Source organism: Bos indicus x Bos taurus, chromosome 18, assembly GCF_003369695.1.
Source record: "Bos indicus x Bos taurus breed Angus x Brahman F1 hybrid chromosome 18, Bos_hybrid_MaternalHap_v2.0, whole genome shotgun sequence".
Taxonomy (NCBI): domain Eukaryota; kingdom Metazoa; phylum Chordata; class Mammalia; order Artiodactyla; family Bovidae; genus Bos; species Bos indicus x Bos taurus.
Genome location: NC_040093.1, coordinates 61,099,849 through 61,126,732, shown reverse-complemented (window position 1 = coordinate 61,126,732; position 26,884 = coordinate 61,099,849). Strand labels below are relative to the sequence as shown.

General features: G+C 46.1%; 1 protein-coding gene across 1 annotated transcript in view; it reads right to left on the bottom strand.

Annotated features, from left to right (window-relative positions):
* The window catches only part of ADAMTS18 (ADAM metallopeptidase with thrombospondin type 1 motif 18), a 149,012-nt gene extending 124,178 nt beyond the window's left edge, over positions 1-24,834 (bottom strand). Inside the window, exons 1-5 of the mRNA XM_027513673.1 lie at positions 24,774-24,834; positions 21,765-22,062; positions 20,966-21,532; positions 20,697-20,878; positions 17,462-17,778 (exon numbers count right to left, since the gene is read on the bottom strand). Coding sequence (XP_027369474.1) covers positions 17,462-17,778; positions 20,697-20,878; positions 20,966-21,532; positions 21,765-22,062; positions 24,774-24,834 — 1,425 coding nt within the window. The remainder of the gene's footprint in view (positions 1-17,461; positions 17,779-20,696; positions 20,879-20,965; positions 21,533-21,764; positions 22,063-24,773) is intronic.
* Positions 24,835-26,884: the final 2,050 nt, after the last annotated feature.

Sequence of the window (26,884 nt, the reverse complement as noted above, 5' to 3'; positions counted from 1 at the left end):
GCTGTACAGCTGAAACACAGCATTGTAAAGCAACTATACTCAAATTTTAAAGAAAAATGTCTTACCTTATTTGCACTCTCATGGTTCTTTAAACACACCTTAGCAATTACATTAACTTTGTTACCCTGTCCTTATATGTCTATATATCCCTGCCACCAAACCTCCCCACAAGGACAACAGAATATCCTAGGATTAAAGGTCCACATTATCATTTTTGTATTTCTAAAATCTAGGATAGGACTTAGGCACACAAAACATTTATTTGGAATAAATGTTTTGGGTCAGAAGGATGGGTTGATGGGTGGAAAAGAGGAAGGGAGAGAGAGAGAGAAGAAATACTAGCAATTCATTATTGAGAGCTAAGAATATAGGCCCTGAAGTGACCTTGGCTTTGCTTACCTGGTATATTTATAAAGAGACTGAGTAATTTAAAGAATGTTGCAAATTATATAGGACCATTGTACTATTCACTCTTGGATGAAGGGTCTATTCAAAGAAGGGATGACAGGAATAGATTCAACGATCAGGTAAGCCGGTAAATCTAAGCGTATGAGAAACTTAGGGTCCTCATCTAGCATTCCAATTAAAACAGAGTTCCAGAGCACTGGCTTTGCCTGCCCTGCTTCATGCATCAAACTTGCACTGGCCACCTATTTTACATATGGTGATATAGATGTTTCAATGCTATTCTCTCAAATCATCCCACCCTCACCTTCTCCCACATAGTCCAAAAGTCTGTTCTTTACGTCTGTGTCTCTTTCAATATATGGCAACATGGCAAAAATCACCACAACATTGTAAAGCTATTATCCCCCAATTAAAATAAATTAATTAAAAACAAACAGAGCTCCAAAATTCCCTGAGTACCTTGCCTCTCCAAGTACTAAGAAATTAATGCATAATAAATCACCCAATTTCATGCAGGTGATAGAGAGATCTAATATATCTTTACAAGGTTCCTAGGTTGAATGTTATCGCTCAGTCACAAACTTACGTCTGGCTCTTTGAACTGCAGCATGCCAGGCTTCCCTGTCCTTCACTATCTCCTGGAGCTTGCTCAAACTCCGGTCCACTGAGTCAGTAATGCCATCCAACCATCTCATCCTCTGTCGCCCCCTTCTTGTGCCCTCAATCTTTCTCAGCATACGGGTTGAACACACAATCACAAAACACAGAGAATATTCCCACTTCATCCCCAGAATTGCCCACTGCCCCCAACCTTATAGATGAAGAGAATACGCACGATATTTAACTTCTGTCTAAGCTCAGATGCAAATTCAGAAACAGAATCCACATTTCTAACCTACATCCTCCATGGTTAGGTTCCCTCCTGCATAAGGATGCAAGAGTCAATCTTCTTATAAAGATATCTTTGTGCCAACAGAGATCCAGCTATTTTCAGCAGGGTAGGCTGGCATTCTGTGAAATTCAAAACAAATACATATTTTTAAATGTATTTCCAGACAGTTTTTCTGCTTCCAGTCAATTCACTCTCCAGCCCCCATATATCACTCATCTTGGTCTCCCTAGCTCAATTCCTCCAAAGTAGGTGAAGTACCTAACATCGTTATTCTTTATGGCATTGAGATCAACAAGTATACCCTGAAAAAAATTAGGCTTACACAAATGCATTCTGTTAAAGAGGCTAGTTTGGGATAGTTTTGTATCACTGGTTCTTCCTGGTTGTCCCCAGGGAATACCTGGCCATGTCTGGAAACAGTTTTGGACACAGCCAGGGGGGTACTACCGACATCTCATGGGCAGAGGCCTGGGATGCTTCTGAGAACCCTACAATGCCCCGGACTGGCCCCTCCCCACCCCTGCAGTGAGCCCCAGAAGTCCATCCACACCCTCAATGGTGCGCCGAGAAGCCTTGGGCTAAATATCACAATTACTGCACAACTGTGAACAGTGAATATCGAAGGACGCTTGCTTCTTCTCCTCAACCGCACTATCCCACCTGCTCCATGAGGAGCTGATGGATAATCTCAGACATCCAGATTCTGCAATGGGAAGGGACTCATCACGTGTTCACACCAGCTGCAGAGGAAGCCCTCTAGACATTTTCTGCCTTTGTTTTTCTTTCTTTCTTTCTTTTTTTACTGCTCTAGAAGAAATTACCACATATTTAGCAGGTTAAAAATAATCCCAATTTATTAGCTCACAGTTCTGCAAGTCAGAAGTCTGGGCACAGTGTGACTGGGTTCTAGGCTAGGGCTCCTGCCTGAGCCAGGCTGTGTTCCTTTCTCTGGGAAAAGTTCACTTTCAAGTTCATTCAGGTGGTTGGCAGCATTCAGTCCCTTCTATTTGTACAACTGAGGTCTCATTTCCTGGCTGGTCATCAGCTAGACGCCACATGGTCCCCTCCGCCTCCAAAACCAGCCATGGAGAATTTTTCACATGTCAAATCCCTCTAGTTATGATGCTCTCTGACTTTCCTGACTCTGTGTGATCATAGGATAGCTCACACGTACCTGGACAATATCCCCATTGTAAGGTCAAGTGATTTGATGTCTTCATTACATCTGCAAAATCCCTTTCCAGCAGCACCTAAATTAGCACCAGTGAGCAAATCACTGGAGGGTGTGCACACAGCAGGGGCTGGGAAGCTCGGGAGCTCACTTAGAACTCTATCTCCCACAGGTTTTACACTTTATCATTATCTCATTTAATTCTTACAGTAACCCTTTTCAAACGGGAGTAAAGGGGGCAGGGAACAATCTCTACAAGAATGACACAGCCCTTGAGGATACAACGTAACCCGATTAGAACCAGCGAGGGCCAAGATGGCGGAAGATTCGACTTCCAGTGGAGCCTGAGCCTCATCATGGGCTCATTGTAATATACTAGCACGAGCTGAACAACACACCCACCGGCGCCGTGACGGCTCACAGGCCACCATAAAAGACCAAAAAATGGGCACTGGTCCAACTGCTTAAGGGAAATCTCTGCCCCTTTCTCCAGACAGTTGGAACAATCCTCCCACTATTAGCCTATGAACTTACCCAACTCATAAATACTAACCGCTCTGTATCTCGGGGCCTCTCGCCTTCTGCAATGGCCCACACGCTGTCTGTGGAGTGTGTGTCCCCAGGGTCACTCACGCCTTTTGAGATGGTCTACATTTTGTCTATGAGGTATCTCTCTAAATCAATCCACTTCTTACCTATCACTCTGTCTCTCACTGAATTCCTTCTGCGATGAGAGAAAGAACTCAAGCTTCATCAAGTCCTAAGGCCAGGTGTGTGACCTCAATGAAAAGACAGTGGGTTCAAGTCCCAACCCCTGGGTTCCAGTCTGAACCTGAGGTGTACAGTTTCACTTTGAAGCTGTTGTTTTTTTCATCTCTGCTTTACAGACAAAGAAACTAGATTCTCCGATAATTTGATGATGTCCCAAAGCTGGGGGAAGGATACATGGGAACTCTCTATTATCTCTGCAACTGCTTGTGAATCTGAAACTATTTCAAAATAAAGTGTATTCACAAAGGATAATTTCACCAAGATCACGTTAACTCTTAAGTGAAAGAGAGAAACTTCTCAAATCCCATGCATTTTAACATACCATCCTGCCTTCTTAAACTACTGCACAAAGCATTTCTAAGGTGATAGCATCTCTAAAGCCTCTGGGGACATTTATCTAGAGCAGGGGTCCTCAAACTTGACTGCACATTAGAATCAACTGGGGAGTCTTTGAAAAACTGGGGAGTATTTTAAAAACATAGGTATCTGGCCCCCATTCGCAGCCATTCTGCTTTCCCTTGGATCTAGGCATTTGTATTTTTTAAAGCTCTATATGCTGAGACTCATTGATCTTGATATTATTTTAACACAAAAGACAGTGTTAAATATATACCATTAAACAGAAATTAGCATTTGCTTCACACAGGAGTAAAGGATCTTTTAAAGGGATTGGCATTCATCTTACTTCAATGCCTTTTACTGGAAAACAATGACTGTAAAACCCCGAGATAAGACTAAGCCTTAGGGAAATACATTAGCGTATTTAAAGAGTGAGAATGCATTTCAGCAATATTTTCTTTTGGCCGCATCTCTGTGCTGCCTAAAATAGACCTAAACTCGACAATCGAGGGGGAAATAAAAACTGTGCCTTATTCATCCACGGAGAAATTCATCTGGGGTAACTCTTCATTCGCCTCCTGCAAGTGACAGAGTAAAATACGAAAGGGGGTTGAACTGTGAAGTCGCAGAATGAACCCACAGACACTGCAACAGCAGGGCACTGTGGGAGAACTCGGTAAATCATCAGAGATAATCTCCTTTGACGAGCTTATCTCAATCCCTTTCAAGTGCTGGTTCTAAAGAAGGGTGTGCGCATAGCTGACTTCCAGTAAATTAGTGATGTGCACTTTATAATTTATACTGGAAAGCATGCCCCCTTGACTTGCGGTGGTAATAAGGGCAGATAAGATATTCCAAAGCTCAGTGGTATGAATAAGCAATCAAAAGAATTCAGCTGAACTTGAAATCCTCCCATACATCAAAGGCATCCCTTCAGGAGAGGTGAGCATGTAGTCCAGACAGAACACGCTCTCCAGACTTGCATTATGGTATTTGAATGAACGCGGCCCTATAATTGGATAGGAAAACCGTGGGAACCGACTTCCACGGGAACGACTTGATCTAATCGAGGAGGAGCTCCCGGGTTTGTGGACAGAGATGTGTAGGAAGTCCAGGCAAATATTTTGGGTCCTGAGAGCCTTCATGTGCACTGTTAACATTAGTCCTGTTTATACTTGGACTTCAGGAATTAATCAGTACCATTTTCTCTTAAATTGTTTACTGTTGACGGTGGGAAACCATGCAGTTTTACCAGCACGCATGCTCTGCTGGAGAGAACTGGTTTACTAAGTGACTGTCTTAGGCTCACGGAAGACAAAATGAAATGAGTTCTCAGTAACCCTGCATGCTATACAACCAAGGTGAGCGTGGTACTGGGTGGATAATGTCAATATCAGTAAGTCCATCTCTGGCCATAGCTAATATCCCGCCTGTGTTTGGCATCCCAGCTTCTCACAAGGTGGGTCTTTCTGTCTCTCTCATAAAATATAGAATTGGATACAGCTAAGAAGACCCATACACATGCATACTTTTTCAGCAACAGCAAACAAACTAGAAACAAACATTAATTATAAGGGTGTGATTAAATATACAGGAATTAAAAGAATAACAAGGAACTTCAAGACACACATTATTTTTAGGTACTCCTTCTTCATCAAAAAAAAAAAAAACAAGTTCAGAAGAAGTATGGACTAACACAATGTGTGTGTGTTTTAAGGCCACACACAACAGAAAGAATCAACTCCGGTTTCAAAAAGAGCTTCAAACTGACAGGTAACTGTGAAGCCCTTGGCTTGCTGTGCCTCCCAGACCGCCTTCTATCCACTAATTCACATGCCAATATACAATCCAAAAGCTGATTTAGTCTTGCTTGGACACAGAGGGTTTGAGTGGGGCCCTCTGAGGCTTACAGACAGGTGAGAGAGCAAATAAAGCCCAGAGCTCCACGTGCTTGTTCCCACGTATGATGTCAGTTCAACCGCAGAGTCACTGCAAGTCACGTGTGACACCAGACACCCAGGGCAGCATCTGAATCATGTCTGGAATTTGGGGGTCCTGCACGTGGAGGTGCAACAAGCAGGAGGAGAAAGAGCCGAAAGGCTGACAGAAAGAGGACCGTGATGATGGGATTCGGTAGCTTGGGTCCAGCCTTGGTGGAAGTACAGGTGGGGAGGGGAAGAGGCGGGCGGAGGAAGCGGGTCGGCGGTGGGCGGAAGGGGTGAGCGGGGAGAAACAGGGAGGCAGAGAAACAGAGAGACAGACAGGAGGAGGAATGAGAAAGACTGCTCCAGAGCCAAAAATACACATTTTCTTATGCCTAACTGAGTTCAAGATGGAGTTTTTGTACTTGCCACTGAAGAGTTTTATGATACAGAAACAAGAACCCTCTGTACATCTGGATTCACCCCAGCGACCCCCGCCTGCCCCCTCGAGAGCACACACACAGGCTCACGCTAGACAGAGCCCCGATGACCACACTTGGAAGGTGTGACACGTTCCAAGAGCAAAAACAATTCCCAGAGGATGTCCCACTAGTCTTCCATTTCCTGCAGGCAAGCTTCTTTGCAGACTCCTTTAGGATAAGGATTCACAGTCTCCAGTGCCCCCGGAACAACATGTGAAGCTTTTCTTGCCTTTATTTAAGTGGACACCCAGGCTCCACCCAGGACCTACTGAATTTTCAGAGGTGGAGCATAAACATATATAGGGCTTTTTTTTTTTTTTTTTCTCCTGAAGTGCCCAGGTCTTTCTGAAGTACATGAAGTAAACTGCTACTTCAGACTTTGAATAGCAATATGCCAACTGACAGTTAAATATCATAAAGGTCTCGGTCTGTGTCTTAGCTGAATCTTCTACTCCACGACTCCAGTTTTTAAAAATTCGATATGTGCTCAATCAATATAAACTTTTTATTACCTAGGCTAAAACTTCCTAACCTGTGGGTGGTCAGGAGGACTGGCACTAGCCAATTCTGCTGCTAATAATACCAATTACTGCTTGATATGTTATCGCCACTGCCCATGTTATTACTATGTGCCTGCCACTGTTTCTAGCATTGTACACAGAGCATTTTTTCTTTTGATTAAGCATCCATAACCCCCTGAGGAAGGAACTACCATTATCCTCATTTCGCCAGTGAAAAATCAAGCCCAGAGAGGGTAAACAGTTTGACCTGGGTCACATAGAAAAGGCCAGCACTGGGATTTCAAGGTCTGAGCTCAAAGCCATTCCCCACTGCCCTGATTTATCATATGTGCCTTGATCCCAATCTTTATTGATTTCTTAGCTCCTTCCTCTTTGATTCTTTATCTCCCTCTCATTTTCTGATTTTATGTCTTCATCACTGATCAAGTGGTGGCTACCTTCCCCCATAACATCCCCAGGATTCTCACCGGTATGACTGCCAACATCCAAGGGCTCATTTCCTGTTCTCAGGAGCCTGAAAAGGCCTCGGGCCAGGAGTTTCAATGACCATTTCCTTCCTAGATCCTCTCCTAGACCAAAGTCAAGAATCTTCAAGGAACTACCATGTGACCCAGCAATTCTACTCCTGGGTCTATATCCGAGAGAAACAAGCACACTAGTGCAAAAAGATACATGCAGCCCAGTGTTTACAGCAGCAGTATTTACAAAGACGTGGAAGCAACCTAAGTGTCCGTCGGCAGATGACTGGATAAAGAAGATGCGTGTGTATGTACGTGTGTGTATATACATACATATAAACACACAACGGAATGCTTTCCAAAAAGAACGAAGTCTGCTCCTTGTAGCAACATGGATGAACTTAAGAGGGTTTTATGCTTAGTGAAGTAAGACAAAGACAGACAAATACTATATGATATCACACAGGGAATCTGAAAAATACAAGAAACTAGTGAATATCAAAAAAGCAGCAGGCTCCCAGACATAGGGAACAAGCTAGTGGTTATCAGTGGTGGGGGGTAATAATGGGGAAGGGGTGTGAGAGGTACAAGCGTTTATGTTTAAAGTAGCTGCAAGGACATATTGCACGACATAGGGGATGGCGCCTAGAGCCTTTTAAAATTGTGAGTCACTGTCTTATACACCTGTAACTTCATAATACTGTTCACCAGTGTGTGTCAGTCGCTCCGTTATGTCTGACTCTTCACGATCCCACGGATTGTAGCCTGCCAAGGCTCCCATGAAGACAAAGGGAGAAGACAGCCATCAACAAGCCAAGGACAGAGGCCTCAAGAAAAATCAACCTGTTGACACCTTGATCTCAGATTTCCGCCGTCCAAACTTTATTAAGCCCCTCAGTCCTGTGGTTGTTTGTTATGATAGCCTGTGTTGTTTAGTCTCTAAGTCGTGTCTGACTCTCTTGCAGCCCCATGGACTGTTTGTAGCCCACCAGGCTCCTCTGTCCATAGGATTCTCAAGCCCAGAATACTGGAGTGGGTTGCCTCTCCCTTCTCCAGGGGATCTTCCCGATCCAGGGATTGAACCCAGATTTCTCACATTGCAGGCATATTCTTCACCATCTGAGCCACAGGGAAGCCCCGCTGTATACCAACTACAATTCAATTAAAAAAGCAAGCTACAACTAACAGAAGAGTAACTGAGGAAGGAATTCATCATAGATCACCACAATCCTGAGAGAGAGAGAGAGACAGTCACCACTGCCCACTTTACAGATGAGAAAACTGAGGTGCAGCACCCAAGATTCACAATTCTGGTGCTTGGGAGACTGATCTCAGCAGCCATGCTTTAACAGGCTGAGCACACAGGGAGGAAGGATCAGCATTTTGCCTTCCCATGAGAGCACCCTTCATATCAGCCTGGGGATCCTGCTCTCTGGCAAGAAGCTTAGCAGTTTAAAAAAAGGAGACTGGCTGGCATTTTGCAAAATGTGTTGTTCTGAGCAAATTATCATCTTCACAAACCATGTCTGAAGAGGGCCTATAGAAAAGAGGCAAAAAAAAAAAAAAAAAAAATCTTTTCGCCATTGATGAAACAAGTCAAAATCTAAGAAAACATCTCTGACTTGGGTCAGCCTATGTTCAAAAACTTGTAAATAGAATCCAGTCTAATCCTTAAATTCACGTGATGCTCTCAAGTGACTGAAAAGTTGCAAGGGGGTGTGTGTCAGGCAGCAAACCTCTGCTAGTTAACAAGGCCTCCCAAAGCAGAAGAGCCTCTGCTTTCTTTCTGCCTGTCTGGACTAAGGTCATTTAACTTCAGCCCTTTGATGAATGGAAATCAGCTTTCTAAAGACTACCGGCCAGCCAGCAACAGCAACTCAATGGCGGAACTTTCTGAGTCATAAAACACTTCTGAAAAAGAGCGAGATCAAAGCATCCCTACTGAAATCCAACTGCTTCCAAAGCTCCTTGCAGGCACCCAGGCTCTCCAAAGAATGGTCCCTTCAGTCATAGTCCAAAAAGACCACCACCAGGAAGGAGACAATGGGGACAAGAGGGCAGCCAGCCATGGAGGAGAAACGCCACTTATGGTTTAATGGCTGGGGACAAAGCAACAAGAAACGAAAACCAAGTGACGAAATCGCAACAAAGGCTGGAGGGACCTTGTGGTACCCACTCCACTCCGAGCCCCTGATGTGATGCTGAGGCTAGAGCCTAATCCAAGACTGGATAGAAGACGCCAGAGGAACAGCACAGCTCTCTACCATTCTTGCCAGCCAGATCCGCTGAGGAGGTGACTAATCAGAGGTAAAGAATAGATCTGGGTGGAAACGCAACACAGGGAGCATCTTTGTATGCCTCTTCCCTGGATCTTCATGTTGTGAATGGAGCTGAGTCTCCAGACTCCTCAATCAAGAGGTACATTTTCCCAACTGGTGGGCATAGTAACTGGATTCATCAGGTACTATTAAAGTGAAAATCATCTTGCTGCTGCTAAGTCGCTTCAGCCATGTCCGACTCTGTACGACCCCAGAGACGGCAGCCCACCAGGCTCCCCCGTCCCTGGGATTCTCCAGGCAAGAACACTGGAGTGGGTTGCCATTTCCTTCTCCAATGCATGAAAGTGAAAAGTGAAAGTCAAGTCGCTCAGTTGTGTCTGACTCTTAGCAACCCCATTGACTGCAGCCTACCAGCCTCCTCTGCCCATGGGATTTTCCAGGCAAGAGTACTGGAGTGGGGTGCCATTGCCTTCTCCGGAAAATCATCTTAGACCTAATGATTACTCTTCCATGGTGAAGCCTGGAACCCTGGCAAGTTGTTGATGGAAGTGTGGCTTAAAAGGGAGGTGGGCGGGGAAGTCATCAAGTTCGTCAAAATTCAACCTCTTGGAGCTGCACCATGCATGTGAGCATTAAAAGGTGAGAAATGTATGAGAGCAAGGACATTTGCTTAAAGTTTCCCAAACCTTATGGGAATATATGACCATGAAACCACCCTTTGATGTCTCAACACCTCTTAAGAGTCAGACATCAATACATAATATTACAGTATCTCTTTGGGGAATCATTGCTTTGGTGATTTTCTTGCCTCTGAGTGTTAGTTGTTTAGTCCTGCCCGACTTTTTGTGACCCCATGGACTGTAACCAGCCAGGCTCCTCCATCCATGAACTTCTCCAGGCAAGAATACTGGAGTGGGTTGCCATTCCCTTCTCCAGGGGATCTACCTGACCCAGTGTCTCCTGTGTTACGGGCACATTCTTTACCATCTGTTACCAGAGAAGTCTACTAGACTATGAAGAGAGGTTCCCTGAAAAACAGGTTCCATGATCAAATTAGTTAGGGAAACTTTTAAACAGAGTTAGGCAAAACCTATAACATAGGGCGTTTCTGACTTGTTAACATGCTAATCTAAAACCATCCTCCATGAACCATTTGTTCCAGGGCTCTGTTGAATAATAGCTTAATTCAAAATCAAATAGTAATTTCTGGGTCTCACATCTCCACTCCATTTCTCCCTTGGAAAGAAATGCTATGAAGCAGAATACAGCATCCACCTTTTCTCCCCCCATGGCATGCAGGTTCTTAGTTCCCTGACCAGGGATCAAACCCATGACCCCTGCAGGGGAAGTATGGAGTCTTAACCACTGGACCATCAGGGAAGTTCCTACAGCATTCCCTTTGCTTGCAGCTTTCTCCACCCTGTGCTCCAAACAGTGCCTGACATAACAGAACTTCATCAATATTGAATGACATAATCTTTCCAGTCAGTTCTCCAAATATGACATTTCTACTAAGTTTCAGAAACAGGCTCACTCTGTAAGACCAACAGCAAATGTAAAAAAAAAAAAAAAAAAAAAATTGCCTACATGTTCAATGTCCTAATCCAATGGTTCTCTCATGTTAGTATGTACTAGAATCATTTGGAAAATTAAAAAACACATATTCCTGGGCCCAGTCTCATTGACCTTCTGTTGTACATAAAGACATTGAAAATTTCAATACTTGAAGTGAAGCTGGGGCTTCCCTGATGGCTTAATGGTAAAGAATCTGCCTGCAGTGCAAGAGAGGCAGAAGACATGGGTTTGAGTCCTGGGTCGGGAAAATCCCCTGGAGGAGGAAATGGCAACTCACTCTAGTATTCTTGCCTGGGAAATTCCATGGACAGAAGAACCTGGTGGGCTACAGTCCACAGGGTTGCAAAGAGTCAGACACGACTGAGCACATACACATGCAAGTGAAGCCAATGTGGCTGATCACACTCTGAAAATTATTGTCTTCCTGAGAAAAGAGCACGAAAGTTCCACTCTTGGGGGCAGATGCATATCTTAGATCTCCTCATATGCAGGAAGAAAGACACAGGTTTCTCCTACCATCCCAGAAAACAAAACTGAGAAATACAGATGAAAGGCATAAGAGGATAGGTTGTATGTAGTTCAACATTAAGATGAAGGGTCTCCTGACAACGCATGGGCTTCCTGGATGTGATAAGCATTTCATCTAAGTGGTACTCAGGGGAAGCTGGGTATAGTGTAAAGTATGCGCATGGCAGAGAGTGATGAGATCCAGTTCATCTGCAACCCTGAGATTCTGGGACACAGTTTTGCAAACTCAGATGATGTTCACAGGCTGTAGGGCCACCAGGTGTAGGGGGTGGTGCTGGGCTGGAGAGAGTTAGATCCTGCTGAAATTCAATATTTAAAAAACCACCACCTCCAGAAATAATGGTAGGCAGGATTCATAAATAAAAGTTTGCAACTCCTGTTTGATGGGTTATTCCAAGTAAATAAGAATGGATACTTTCGAATTGTGGTGCTGGAAAAGACTCTTGAGAGTCCCTTGGACCGCAAGGAGATTAAATCAGTCAATCCTAAAGGAAATCAACCCTGAATATTCATTGGAAGGACTGATGCTGAAGCTCCAATACTTTGGCCACTTGATGCGAAGAGCCAACTCATTGGAAAAGACCCTGATGCTGGGAAAGATTGACAGTGGGAGGGGAAGGGGGCAACAGAGGATGAGATGTTTATATGGCATCATGGACTCAATGGACATGAGTTTGAGCAAACTCTGGGAGATAGTGAATGACAGGGAGATCTGGTGTGCTGCAGTTCATGAGGTCACAAAGAGTTGGACATGACAGCAACTGAGCAACAACAACAAACCACCTATTTAACTTATGAATAAAATGAGATCTATCATGGGGGGAAATGGCAACCCATTCCAGTAGCCTTGCCTGGAAAATTCCATGGATGGAGGAACCTCGTAGGCTACAGCCCATGGGGTCTCAAAGAGTCTGACACGACTGAGCGACTTCACTCACTATCATGGGGGGTAGGTACATTTTAAGAGAATATTTTGAACAGAATTTAATTGTAAATTATTAAATTCCCTGCTTGAGAAATCATAACTGGAATAGGTGTACATGCATATATATTCATACATATTTCAGTGTTAAAACCCTTGGGCTTCCCTGGTGGCTCAGTAGTAAAGAATCCACCTGCCAATGCAGGCTCAATCCTTGGGTTGGGAAGATCCCCTGAAGGAGGAAATGGCAATCCACTCCAGTATTCTTGCCGGGAAAATTCCACGGACAGAGGAGCCTTGTGGGCTACAGTCCACGGGGTCGCACAAGAGTTGGACAGGACTGAGCGAGTGTGTGCACACGTGTGTGTGCATGCATACACACACACACACACACACACTTTAACCCTTCCACCCTTTCTAAGCCACTCCCAGGATTCCCTAGCCATCAAGAGAATGGCTAGCTTTCCTGTCGGTATTCTGTTCTCTAAAGGTGACTTCTTACTTTTTAACACACACTGATGCAGACTAGGAAGTTGCCAGCACCTTGAAAGTCATTCTGTTGCCAGTTGTCCAGCCCCACTCTCAGTGAAACTCTCATGTAGACATTTCAGGGGGAAGAAGAGTCATCTCTCTGTCCCCTTAGTGAAGTGATTCCTCAGTTGGAGCCTCAAGTCATCTGCCAGTGCTATTGCCCCTCAACAGTGTTTCATATGCAGATCAGCACTGTGAGAGGTGTATAGCCATGCTATCCAAGATAAGTTGGCAAAGGTGTTTTTGCTCAGAATTCTTGCTTCTATTCACAAAGGGAAAAGCGCCACCATTACACCACTTTGCTTTTACAAAAGACGTTAACAAACAAAAACCCCAAAGCAAAAATGGCGATGAGTGTTCATCTGTTGGTTTTCCAGTAAGCCCTTACAGAGGCAGCACTCACCCCCCAGCAGGGAAGGGGCACCACCAAGCCCCCTCCAGGAACCGCACTCAGCACCTGTGCATCAAGCTACTGCAGCTCTGAACCGCGACTGTGGGCCGCTGTGCTCCAGGCCAGTTTATTCTGTGCACTCACTGCCAAGACGTGTCCTGAGGGAACTGCTTCTTTGCTTTTGTCATTCTGGCTCACAGAAGGCTTCATAGAAGACTCTACTTTCCGATAACAGAGAAAACTTATATACTATTGCTTGTCCATATATGATCTATTAATAGAGCATAAAAGAGGGTACAGAAGTGGCCAGTAGGCATAAGAAAGGATTTGACTTCATTAACCACCAGAACAATTCAAACGAAACCCATAATGTGGTACTGCTTCACATCCACCAATGGGAGTGTCTAAAATGGAAAAGAGAGATCATAGCAAGTGTTGATAAGGATCTGAAGCAACTGGAACTCTCACACACTGCTGATGGCAGCGTCAGCTGGTTCAACCACTCTGAAAAGCTGTTTGGCAGACTCTAGCAAAGGAGAACATATATATTTTACCCTATGACCCAGAAACTTCAGTCTTCGGTATGTTTCCAACAGAATGTGTCTGTAAGTTTACCAAAAGGCAGAGACAAGAGTGTTTGGTAGTACTTCTCACAACAGCACCAAACTGGAAACAATTTCAACAGCCATTAACAGTGAGAAACAACATAGATCATTCATACAGAGGAATATTGTATGACCCTCCCTCAAGTAAAATTGTTTTAAATGGATGAAATCAAGCTATGTTATAAATTAGGTTAGTGGTTACTTCTGGCGGGCAGTGACTGGAAGGGGATGAGGGATGGGGAGTGGTCTTTCCAGGCACTGGTAATGTCCTATTTGATCTGGCTGTTGGTTACAGGGATGTGAACTTTGTGAAAATTCATTAGGCTGTACACCATGATTTTTGCATATATATATGCAAATATATATATCTTTCTGTATATACACTATACTTCAATAGAAGTTACAAAAATTAATACAGAGCAGTGTCTCAGCTTTTTCATTTGGGGTTTAATCCTCTTCCCTGTTTTATTTTTCTTTTTGTTTGATTAAGGATGGCTGTATGGGTTTATATTTTGCAGTTCTTGGCAGGACATGGGGAGGTGTATGATGCAAGAGAGATAAGCTTGATACCTTCCCCACCCCATACCTAGTGGGCCCTGATGGGGTAAACCAACTGATAATTAGACTCAGATGCCTAGAGATGGCAGTAGTCTTAGAAATCATTTCACATGGTTCAGGAGAGGAAACTGAGGTCTAGAGAAATAAAGTTAATTAAGTATATGTGGCTGGTTTGTTGAAAGAAACAATGTGAATTCCGTGGTTTCAACTTACATTGGCATTATAAAAAAAGAATGAAATACCACTTGTAGCCACATGGATGGACCTGGAGATGATCATATTAAGTGAAGTAAGTCGGAAGGAAAAGGGCAAATATCACGTGATATCACTTATATGTGGAATCTAAAATGATACAGGCTTATTTCCAAGACTCACAGACTTGGAAAACAAATTTATGATTACCACAGGGGAAAGGTGTGGAGGGGGGCGGGGGTAAATTAGGAGTTTGGGATTAACATGTATATACTGCTATGTATAAAAGAGATAATCACAAGGACCTACTGTATAACACGGGCAACTCTACTCAATATTCTGTGATAACCTATATGGGAAGAAATCTGAAAAAGAATGGATTATACATATACATATAACTCAATCACTTTTCTGTACACCTGAAATACAACATCGTAAATCAAATTATAGTCCAAGGGGACGACAGAGGATGAGATGGTTGGACGGCATCACTGACTCGATGAACATGAGTCTGAGTAAGCTCAGGGAGTTGATGATGGACAGGGAAGCCTGGCGTGCTGCAGTCCATGGGGTCACAAAGAGTTGGAGACGACTTAGTGACTGAACTGAACATATAAGAATTGAATTACAAAGTAAAAACAAACAGAAATCAGATTGGTGTGCAAAGGAAAAACGTATGCGGTTCCCAGATAGTGCAGTGGTAAAGATTAGGAGTTTGTGATTAACATACATGCACTTCTATGCATAAAACAGATAATCGAAAAGGACCTACTGTATAGCATAGGCAACTCTACTCAATATTCTGTGATAACCTATATGGGAAAAAATCTGAAAAAGAGTGTGTGTGTGTGTGTGTGTGTGTGTGCGTGTAAACTCAATCACTTTGCTCTACTCAATATTCTGTGATAACCTATATGGGAAAAAATCTGAAAAAGAGTGTGTGTGTGTGTGTGTGTGCGTGTAAACTCAATCACTTTGCTCTACTCAATATTCTGTGATAACCTATATGGGAAAAAATCTGAAAAAGAGTGTGTGTGTGTGTGTGTGTGTATGTGTGTGTGTAAACTCAATCACTTTGCTATATACCTGAAACTGACACATTGGTAAATCAAACTATTGTCCAACATAAAATAAAAATAAAATTGAAAACATAAAAACAAAATCAGACTGGCATGAAAAAAAAAATGTATATTGGCCTTATACACAGGCAGACGTGGTTGCCGATGACTCCTTTCACTTCCATCCCGAAGATGAAACCGTGTAGCCCGCCTCATTCTACATATGAAGTAGCTCTTTTTTCCCTCTTCTAAAGTGAATTTCCTTCTTAGGAGAAACAACCCAACATCTATGCATATGGGATCAGATGATCAGGGTCAGACTTCCTATCACTCATAGAGAGTGGAATCCTGAGCTCATCCCACGTGAGGCGCCTAAGTGCCTTCCTAGAACTGCTGTAGCTCTTTGCATGTAGGAAGTCACGTCACCCCCACAGCCCTGCAGTGTAAACCCTCTTGCTATTCCCACTGCAGAGATGAAGACGCTAAGGGAGGTTCATAGCTTGCTCAAGGCCCTTCTAGTAAGGGCTAGTGTGAAAATGACCTTGGACAGACTGCTCCTAACCGCTGGGTTATGTGGAATGGGGTGGTGTAAGCCACTGTGATGGAGGGCCTAACCTTCTGAAGATGTCAGGATACTGAAACAGAAGAGAGGAGGATGCTTCCAAAAGGTCAGGAGACTCATCATCACCCAACCAACCAACACAAGATATATTCATAGGTGTGGGTGCTGCCTGTGTGTGTGTAACCAGGTTAGAATATGTAGTCACCAGTAAGCCATATTGTTCATTTAAACAGATGCAGCTTAGTTGAGAACTGTTAAATCTTTGCTTCACTCTATAAAGACCATACCAAAACATTGTAACTCTGATTCGATGAACCATTTTAGTTATGTGTCAAGCCACAACATGGGGGGGAGGGGGGGGGGAAGTTAACGTAATAAAGTTTCAGCTAGCCAAGAATAGGGAAGTCGTCATAACCAGCGCCTAAGATCCGCCCTCTTGCTCGGTCAGAGTGTATCATGTATATTATTAACTACATGCTGAATTGAGCGTTCCTCCCGTTTTCCTTCTTCTAGCCACACCAGAGCGAGACCACTGTGTGTCTCAACACACACACACACAAACTGTTCTGTCAGTTATAGACACTTCCCAACTGTAACACAAGATGGCATCAACCCAGATCGCCATTTACTGATGCACAGATGCCTGAATCCTGAGACAAGTATCATTTATACTAATATTACAGGTCTCGAGCTCAACAGAGAGGATCACACAGGAGGCAATAAAGCTTGTCCCGAACGCTTTTAAATGCCCTGCCTTCCTGGATGTCACACTTCACCCCACCAGCCCCCAAACACACCACATCACATTCTAAAAGGATGTCTCGCTTGCAGGACAACACTAACGGATTAGTGGAAAGAAAACAAGAGGCCTCTCTTCCACAGGGAAGGTTGGGCTTCTCAGGGCTGTGAATGTACTCCTGCATTAAATAACAGTTTACCCGGTGTCAGAGCACTGTAGAGGCACGCAGCTTGCTAGATTTATATAAAGCCTGGTCTCTCAAGACTTTCCAAAGCGAATGGCATCCATCAAATTAATTTCCTCAGGGATTGTCTCAAACATGGAGAATGAAGAGGCCCAGACCAATAAACATCAAAAGAACGTTCTTAAATGGTAACTGAAGTTCTATTAGGTTTTCTTTATCTGGGAGCAGCTTAGATTAATTCAGCTGAAAAGATTCTATGTATCAGAGCTGACAGTGTGAATATGTAGAGCTGGCTGAGAGAGCGCTCGGTATTATAGACATCTGTTCATTCCAGTTACACAAAACGCAGGCGAGAGGGAGTCGGGGTGCTTACCAAGCCGGCGCACGTAGACACAGCGACGGAGGACGAGCTGTCGTTTCTGATAAATCCCTGATAGAAACATCTCGGCACCGCGGGTTCCCGAGTCTCTGAGGCACCATCTTTCCCAAGTACCTGGACAATAAAGTGACTGCTCAAGATCGCCGAGGGCTTAAGTTCTAAGTGTAGTTCCTGTCCAAATGCTGAAAATCGGTAATGCAGGGAGCTGCTGGCACTCTGCGCCGACCGCTTTTTCCTGCCGTTGTGCAAAATGTCGTGGGAAATATATGACCCGCCCGAGTCCACTTCTACTGGCGTGACAAAGACGTAATCTGCAATGGGAAAGGTTTGGCTGTCAGCACCCGAGCCCAGGACGCCCCGGGGGCCCCTTTCCCACAGGCTGGCAGTGAGCAATGCACAGCTGAAAGATATTTGTCTCCACTGCCATGCACCTAGATGATATATCACTCAGAGCAGCTCATGACAGGGAAAATTTTGTGATCTTGACAGTTAGCTCCGCCACAGTCATTCCTCCAGAAACTAAAAGTCAAGCACCGTCTTGCTGAACGTCAAGAATGTTCGTGGAAAATACCACGATGTTTATGGTAGGCAGAGAGATGGACTTTTTATATATCCGTCATGGAGTCATTCACACATCAAAGTCGACTTGGAGGAGACAATATTATAACCATGGAGCCATAAAGTCAAAGAAAGGAACTTTCCCCAAGATGATACCTCTGTTTAAACTACATTGGGAGCATTTGTGTGTGTGGGGGGGGGGGGGGGGAGAGGGGGAGGGGAGGAAGATGGACAGAGCTTAAATTTCAAATATAACTCATGGCGCTGAGTAACTTGAGATGAATCTCAAGTAATTAACAAGTAACTGCCGTTTTATGCTTCCAATATTAATTATACATGATAATAAAAACTCCAGCACTCGCATCACCAAATGTTTTACAGCAAGCTTTCCCTGTGACAATTCCATTTAATTGTAAGCATAAAATAAAGTGGATACATAAAAATGCCTCCGAATTGTCAGGACTTCCTTCTACAGTCTGATGTTGAAAACTGCTCAGACATGTTGGTGGGGGCGTGTCAGATCAGGGGACACCTGGAAAGACGTGTTTAAAAATACCTTCCCCATTGCTCCCTAGAGCAGCACTAATTGCTGCTTGTCCCGGAGAGCAGAAGTTAAACAACAATTTGCTGCTTGAAAAAAAAATGAGGCTAGCACACTGTTTCTATCACAGGACATTGAAACTGAAAAGTATCGTCCGCAAAGTGACTTGGAATATGCCCTCCGTGCATTAAAAAACACTCTGGGTTTCCACTTTCTAGGCACAGAATGGGAAACTAATTTGGATAGTGTTTAGAAAGATTCCAAATAACTAAGAGGCATGTTTGAGTCACTTGGGTCCTTGGTTACTGGAGGAGGAAAAGCAAGAGGAATTTCCCTTTTCCCAAAATAGTCAACAACTGAAAAAGAAAGAAAGAAAGCTAAAGAATGAACAGAAGCCCTGTAGCTAGCAGGGATCAATGAGTGATATTCTATTTGGTCCTACATTTGAATTAAAAAAAAAAAAAAATCCCAATACAGCAATTTTCAATGGTGTTCTTCTGTATACGAATCATCGGAGACACAAACTGCTTGAGAAACTCATTCTTACAATGTTCTTGCCATCCTTCCCATTTTTTCTTCACTTCTTTAACTGGAAATACTATCTAATTGACATGCGTATTAAAAAGCAATTGAAAAACATGTTTTTTCTCTTAACCTTAAAAAGTTGAGCAGCACACATACCATTTCCCTTCAAAACTTCTACTATGGTGTTTTCCGTGTACAAGGCTTTTTGATGAAACACAGCAAGAAAACACCTCCTCCCTCCCCCAGGCTAAAACCTAATTGTCAAAATCACACATGCTCCTGACAGTCTCTACGCTAAGTTGATTCTTACCTCCTTGTGCAAAGCCACCTGAAGCTCTGCCTGCTCTTAGCTGGGAGAACACGCAGGAGCCTTATCCAGCCAGCCTTCCTCGGATCAGCCTGCAAAGCCCCCTACCAGCAGAGACACCTGCTGCTGGTTTGTTTGCAAAGGGAGGGTGAACCAGTGGGCTGATGTAATATTCAGTGCCTCATGGGAAGAGGGGCACTCAGAGCCCCTGCAGTGAGTGATCTGATTAATCAGCCCAGGGGCTGCCTAACATGAGGTGCTTACAGGTGGAGACTGGAATGGAGGGGATCTCAAGCCATTTGGCCCTGATGAAACAATGAGGGGTTGTTTTAGAAACTGCAGCCAGCTTTTCTGGTTGGACAAATGGTGAATTTCTCAAGGGCAAATTCCTGGCTCTCCTGGGTCCCCTCACTCACCCACTCCTGGGTGGCACGGCCTTTTCCATGACTCTGCCATCCTCTCCTCCCCATAAGGATCCCTGATTGCCCGAGAGGAGGAGATAAGGCCGCGGAAGGCTGAAAAAGTGATAGAACCCCAGCTGGACATCAAGGTCTTGCTGTAGAAACCTTGGGTCAGGAATTAGCTGTTCCCCAGCAGCTGATGGGAACAATGGAAACAAGGATTTTCCTTCCAGGTGCCAGGGAGAAGTTAATAAATAACAGAAGTAAAGCGTGTTCTGGATGTTTGCAGCCAGGAAACCTCAGAAGAGGCACCCCCCTCCCCCACCCCTCGCCCCCCAGAGAAGCTACCTGCTTTCCTCTGGTGATCTTTGGGAATCAATGATACAAGAGAAGAGAAAAGGGAGTAAGAAGATGGGAAAAGGATAAAAGGAACAGGAGTGGAGAGGTGAGGGAGGGAAGGTGGGGGAGAGGGGAGTTGGGGGGGTGGTGAAGATGGAGGAAGAAGGGGACATGTTCTTTCTCGAAAGAAGAAGGAAATGGAGAAAGTGCCTTTTGATAGCAGCCACCTGGTCAATGTCCATTCACTTTCTAATTTCTCACCGCAGCACAGATTTTTTTTTTTTTTTTAAACCACCCGTCTGTGAACGAGGGAAAGGGGGAAAGGACTGTTTTCTCCTTAACGCGACTTGCAGCTTGAGGCCCTGATTCCCATGATAAATTCAAAGTCCTGGCCACATTCCCCCTCTCCAAATAGGACCCGTGTATCCAGGACACGCGCACACCTGCCACGTGGGGGAGAGGTGGGGAGTTGTTCTACCTTGTCTTTCTTTGGAAGGAAAGAAGGGACAAAGTGCCTGGAAAAGCTCTTCTCGGGGCGGGGAGGGGGCGAATACGAACCGTGGTTTAATCCGCTGCCTTCCCCGCCGCGGCTGTCACTGGCTAAGGCTGCGGCGACCGACGCGCAGCAGAGGCAGCACAGCTGGAGCGCCTGCAAAGGAAAAGGTGACCCGGCGCGTGAGGGCGCGGCGGGGCCGGCGTCCCGGGCCCCCCCAGCCGGCGGCGCGCCCCTCGCCCAGCACCTGCCTTAGCCACGCGCCCGCGCGCCGCCGGCCCCCACGGCGGGCCCGAGCGGGCGGCGGGGAGGGCGCACGCGAGCAGGAGGGCGCACTCCATGGTCAGGGGCGGGCGCGGCGGCTGCGGGCGGCGCGCATTCTCCCCGCCGCCCCGGAGCGCGGCGCTCCAGGTGCGGCGTCAGGTGGGAGCTGCCGTCGCCGCTCACATCGCGGGCCGGGCGCCTCGGGACTCCCCAGCTCCGGCTCCCGGCGCCCGCCCGCCCGCCGATGCCGGCTAGCGCCGAGCCGCCTGCTCCTCCCGGGACGCCCCGGGGCCGGGGCGGGCGCGCGCCTCGGAGCGCAGACGGCTGGGGCACTGTGTCCGCGCCCGCCCTGCGGTCCGCGCGTCGCTCTGTGTCGGGGTGAGCGTCTGAGGCTCCCGGGTCCAGCAGCGCCAGCTGGCTCCCCCGGCGCGCCGGAGCCGAGCGCCCGCCTCTCCACCGCACGGTGATTGGCGACCAGCGGCTCCCGGGCCCGTCCGAGCCCCCGGGCTGGTGCGAGGGCGTGGGATTCCCCGCTCCGGCTCCGAGGGAGGGGGCGCAGGGGGAGGAGAGGTTGTGGGGGAGGGAGGGGAAGGAGGGACCGGCCGCCCAGGGAGGGAGGGGAGCGCCCTGGGCCAAGCTGGGAAAGCGTCACCGGAGCGCGAGGACTGACGAGCCGAGCGCGGGGAGGGGGCCGTTCAGGTGAGGGGCGCCACTCCTCCGGCTGCCTGTGCAGACGTTACTTTTGCAAGTCTCCTGGCTAGACAGCCTAGGTACGGAGCGTTCTCAGAGCCTCCAAAGGGCCAGGGACTCTCCCCTGCTTCAACTCGCTTCCCGCGGGCCCTCTCCTTGCACAGGTGAGACTTACTAACCCCTTGATGGGGACGAGGAACTGCCCGGCTAGGTGCACAAAGGCCTCGCTCACCCAACGAGTAGTCCCGGTAACTCGCACATCTCCGGCGGCCTGGGGGGCTGCAAGCAAGAGCGTGTGAAAACCCAGGCTGGCCGGAGGTGGCCTCGCCTCTACCAGTGACCGCGTTTCCAGCTCCTCAACCTGGCCCCGGACCCCACAGCCTACGAAGTGAGCCGCCGCCTTCACCATGGACGTGAAGCCCGTCTGCGCTGTGCCTGTCGCGTACTCACCACACTTATCTGATCTTTTGATCCCCACTGTTGGCAGGGATAACAAAATATATCCTCCTCACAGGCTAATGGAAAAGACCCTCAAAGGGTAACTCAACCATCCGAGAACAAAAATGACCACAGAGACCCTACAGGAAAAGAATGGGCCCCTCAATTAGAAAGACTAGCAGAATCTAACGTAGTTAGGGGATGGAAGAGAGCTCAAACTGTGTATGTGACTGTAAGATGTCTGTGTGGAGCTGACATTTCAAGTAAGACCAAAGATCAGTTTTATAAAGAAAGAGACGAGTGCTGTCTTGCGTGTCAGCTTAAGAGAAGGTCCCCAAGTAGGAAATGTACCTGCCATGGCTTGCCAGGTGGTGCTAGTGGTAAAGAACTCGCCTGCCAATGCTGGAGACATAAGAGACCAGGGTTCCATCCCGGGGTCCGGAAGAACCCCTGGAGGCAGAAATGGCAACCCACTCCAGTATTCTTGCCTGGAGAAGCCCCACGGACAGAGGAGACTGGTGTCCTACAGTCCATGGCGTTGCAAAGACTCAGCACGGCAGCAACTTAGCACATAGCACCTGCCTTGATGGGAGGCTTACAGGCCAGATGCAGGAACAGTAGACTGTCAGATCAATAGAATCTTGTTGGCCTGGGGGTGGTGGGGTGATGCACAGAGGAAACTTAGATTTAAGAGCAGTGTGTGTGTATCTGTGTGTGTGTGTTTTCGGAGTCCTGAAATGCGTCAGTAAAAATCAACCTGGGGCTAGAAAAGCGGAGAAAGTGATACACCTTCTGCAGGGGGTGGGGTGGGGACACTTTGGAAAGGGTTTCCCACCTTTCTCACTTTCCCGCCTTCCCACCTTCCCACCACTGACTGGCTCAGTGGTTAAAAAAAAAAAAAAAAAAAATCCACCTGCCAATGCAGGAGACACAGGTTCGATTCCTGGGTTGGAAAGATCTCCCAGAGGAGGAAATGGCAACCCATTCCAGTATTCTTGCCTGGGAAATCCCATGGACAGAGGAGCCTGGCAGCATACAGTCCATGGGGTTGCAAAGAATCAAACATGGCTGAGCACAGTGAGACAAATCCAGGTTAAACAAATCACTTGTGTTTCACAACAATCTGTTAAAGATCTTGTGGCCTACATTTTATAATCTGCAAAACAGGAGTAAACATTAATACAGCCAAAGGGTCTCCCAAGGATTCAGTTCAGTTCAGTCCAGTGGCTCAGTCGTATCCAACTCTTTGCGACACCATGGACTGCAGGACGCCAGGCTTCCCTGTCCATCACCAACTCCTGGAGCTTGCTCAGACTCATGTCCATCGAGTCAGTGATGCCACCCAACCATCTCATCCTCTGCCGTCCCCTTCTCCTCCTGCCTTCAATCTTTCCCAGCATCAGGGGTCTTTTCCAGTGAGTCAGATCTTCACATCAGGTGGCCAAAGTGTGGCTGCATTGGGTGGCCAATGCCAAGGATTAAGTGAATGTTTTTTCCTGAGCCCTTTCTAAGTGAGCTTTAAAAATATGATTAAGGAATTCCCTGGCTGTTCAGTGGTTATGGCAACCCACTCCATTAGTCTTGCCTGGAGAATTCCATGGACAGAGGAGCTTGGCAAGCTACAGTCCATGAACTCGCAAAGTGTCGAACATGACTGAATGACTACACTTTCACTTTCTTTCGTTTCCAGTGATTAAGACTCCACGCTACCCAATCTAAATGTCCATGGACAGAGGAATGGATAAAGAGGATGTGACACATATACTATGGAATATTACTCAGCCATTTAAAAGAAGGAAATAATACCATTTGCAGCAAAATGGGTGGACCCAGAGAGTGTTATACTGAGTGCAGTTAAGTCAGACCGAGAAGGAGAAATAGTGTATGACATCCCTTATGTGTGGAATCTAAAAAGAAATGACATAAATGAACTTACCTACCAAACAGAAACAGACTTCAAGAATGAGCTTATGGTTGCTGGGCGAAGGACGGGAGGAAGGGATAGTTAGGGAGCTTGGGATGGACATGTACACAATGTTATACTTAAAATGGATAACCAACAAGGTCCTCCTGTATCGCACACGGAACTGTGCTCAGTGTTATGTGACATCCTGGATGAGAGGGGAATTTGGGGGAGAATGGATACATGTGTGGCTGAGTCCCTTTGCTCTTCACCTAGCACAACGTTGTTTGTTAATCAACTATACCCCAATACAAAATAGAAAGTTAAAAAGACTCTGTGCTTTCACTGCAGGGGGTGCATCTTCAATCCCTGCTCAGGAAACGAACATCCTACAGCCTGTGCAGCACAACTAAAAAAATAAAAATAACAGTTAAAACAAAATAGATGATACTCTGTATTCCTGTTACTTCATCCATCCTATGTCAAACTGGAACATGCATGAAATCACCCCTGATGTTGGCTGGAAATGGAGATGCCTGGGGCACCGGCCATGGACATTCTGATTGGGTAGACTTGGCCTTGGGCCCACATATGTATTTGCAGCCAGCAGGTGCATGTGATTCTGACAGAGGTGACTTCAGTGCTTCTAAAAGTTGGAGGGGTATGTGGCTTGTCCACACTCGGCCCAATAAAACCGTGTCCCTCATCAGCATTTCTCCAGTGAGACATCTTTGTGCGAAGTCATACACACCCTCTTTGGTCTTGCTTCTTTGCAGCCAAGAATATAAGTTCTTTTCCATGGTCAGGGCTTGAGTCTCAGAGAACACTTTTTACCTGTGCTTCTCACCCGTAGAACCTTTGACCCTGGGGGCTGGATAATCTTCTGGGGTGGGGGCTGTCCCACACATTGTAGGACACTGAGCAGCACCTGTGGCCTCTACTCACTGGATACCAGTAGCACTCCCGCACTTACGACAAAGTGTCTGTGCGTTTGCAGAAGACCGGGTCCACTTTCTTCTGCAGGGCCAATACACAGACTGCAAAGCCACCACTTCTGGGATGATTTTCCATGTTCTAGGAACTAGCCCTGCAATATGTATAAATTGCCTCTAGATGGTGACAGAGAGTCAGAAGCGCATGGTCCTTTAGGTTCTGAATAGCAAAGGAGCATTTAACTTCTATGCAGAGTACATCATGGGAAATGCTGGGCTGGATGAAGCTCAAGCTGCAATCAAGATTGCTGGGAGAAATATCAATAACCTCAGATATGCAGATGACTCCACCCTTATGGCAGAAAGTGAAGGGGAACTAAAGAACCTCTTGATGAAGGTGAAAGAGAAGAGTGAAAAAGCTGGCTTAGAACCCAATATTCTAAAAACTAAGATCCTGGCATCCAGTCCCATAACTTCATGGCAAATAGATGGGAAAAAATGGAAACAGTGGGTGACTTTATTTTCTTGGGCTCCAAAATCACTTAGACAATGATTGCAGCTATGAAATTAAAAGATACTTGCTTCTTAGAAGAAAAGCTATGACCAACCTAGACAGCGTATTAAAAAGGAAAGACATCACTTTACCAACAAAGGTCCATCTAGTCAAAGCTATGGTTTTTCCAGTAGTGATGTGTGGATGTGAGAGTTGGACCATAAAGAAGGCTGAGTGTCAAAGAATTGATGCTTTTGAACTCTGGTGCTGGAGAAGACTCTTGAGAGTCCCTTGGGCTGCAAGGAGATCTAACCAGGCCATCCTAAAGGAAATCAACCCTGAATATTCCTTGGAAGGACTGATGCTGAAGCTCCAATACTTTGGCCACCTGATGCGAAGAGCCGACTCATTGAAAAAGACCCTGATGCTGGGAAAGATTGAGGGCAGGAGGAGAAGGGTCGACAGAGGATGAGATGGTTGGATGGCATCATTGGCATCATTGGACATGAGTTTAAGCAAGGTCTGGGAGATACTGAAGGACAGGGAAGCCTGGTGTGTTGTAGTCCATGGGGTCACAAGGAGTCGGACACCACCGAGTGATTGAAAAACAACAATCAGCTTCTGAAATATTCAGATTTATCTGAATTGACTTTAAAACTGTAAGAGACCATAAAGAGTGTCTAAAGTTCATACTAATCCATCTCAGTCCATCTGAGCTGTTGTAACAGAATACCACGGCCGCAGTGGCTTAGAAACAACAGAATGTATTTCTTACAGTTCTGGAGTTTAGGGAGTTCAAGATTAAGGTTCCAGCAGGTTTGTTTGCTGTCTGGTGAGATCCTGCTTCATAGACTGCCATTGTTTTGCTGTGTCCTCATGTGGTTGTAGGGGCCAGGGAGCTCTCTGCAGTCTCTTTTCTAAGGGCACTAATCCCTTTCATGGGGGCTCAGCCCTCAAGACCCAGTCAGCTCCCAAAGTTCTCACTTCCCAGTGCCTTCACGTTGGGTGTTAGATTTCACTATGTGAGTGTGGGGCAGGGGCACGAACGTTGCAGAAACCAGTGGGGAAAAGAGAAAGTAATTGCTGTCTTGGTGTATTCTGTCAAACTAAGCCCAGAGCCATGCACATAGCCGGCATTCAGTAAATATTTGTAAGAAGGAGGGAAAGACATGGCAGGGAAGTGGACGTGAAGAGGCACACCTAAGAACATCCCCCCCGCCTTCCATCCTTTAAAATCAACAGCACACTTCTAGGCATTGATTTCTCATCTTTTTACATGGACATCAGTTTAACCTTTTTTCCCCAAGATAATATGCTTCAAGTCAAGTACCTCCTTCTGGCCAGAGCAAGAAATAAACAGTGATCCCTGTTGTTGATTCACTTTTCCCTTGGTCTCTGCTGTAGGAGGAGACAAGGGTCTCCCCCACAGAAAGAAAGAAACATTTAGTCTCCAGCACCCCAGCCCCCATCAACTGACTTCCAAGGAGGAACGCTGTCTCTCCTCCGGAGTTTTACAGCTGCCCTGAATGGCCT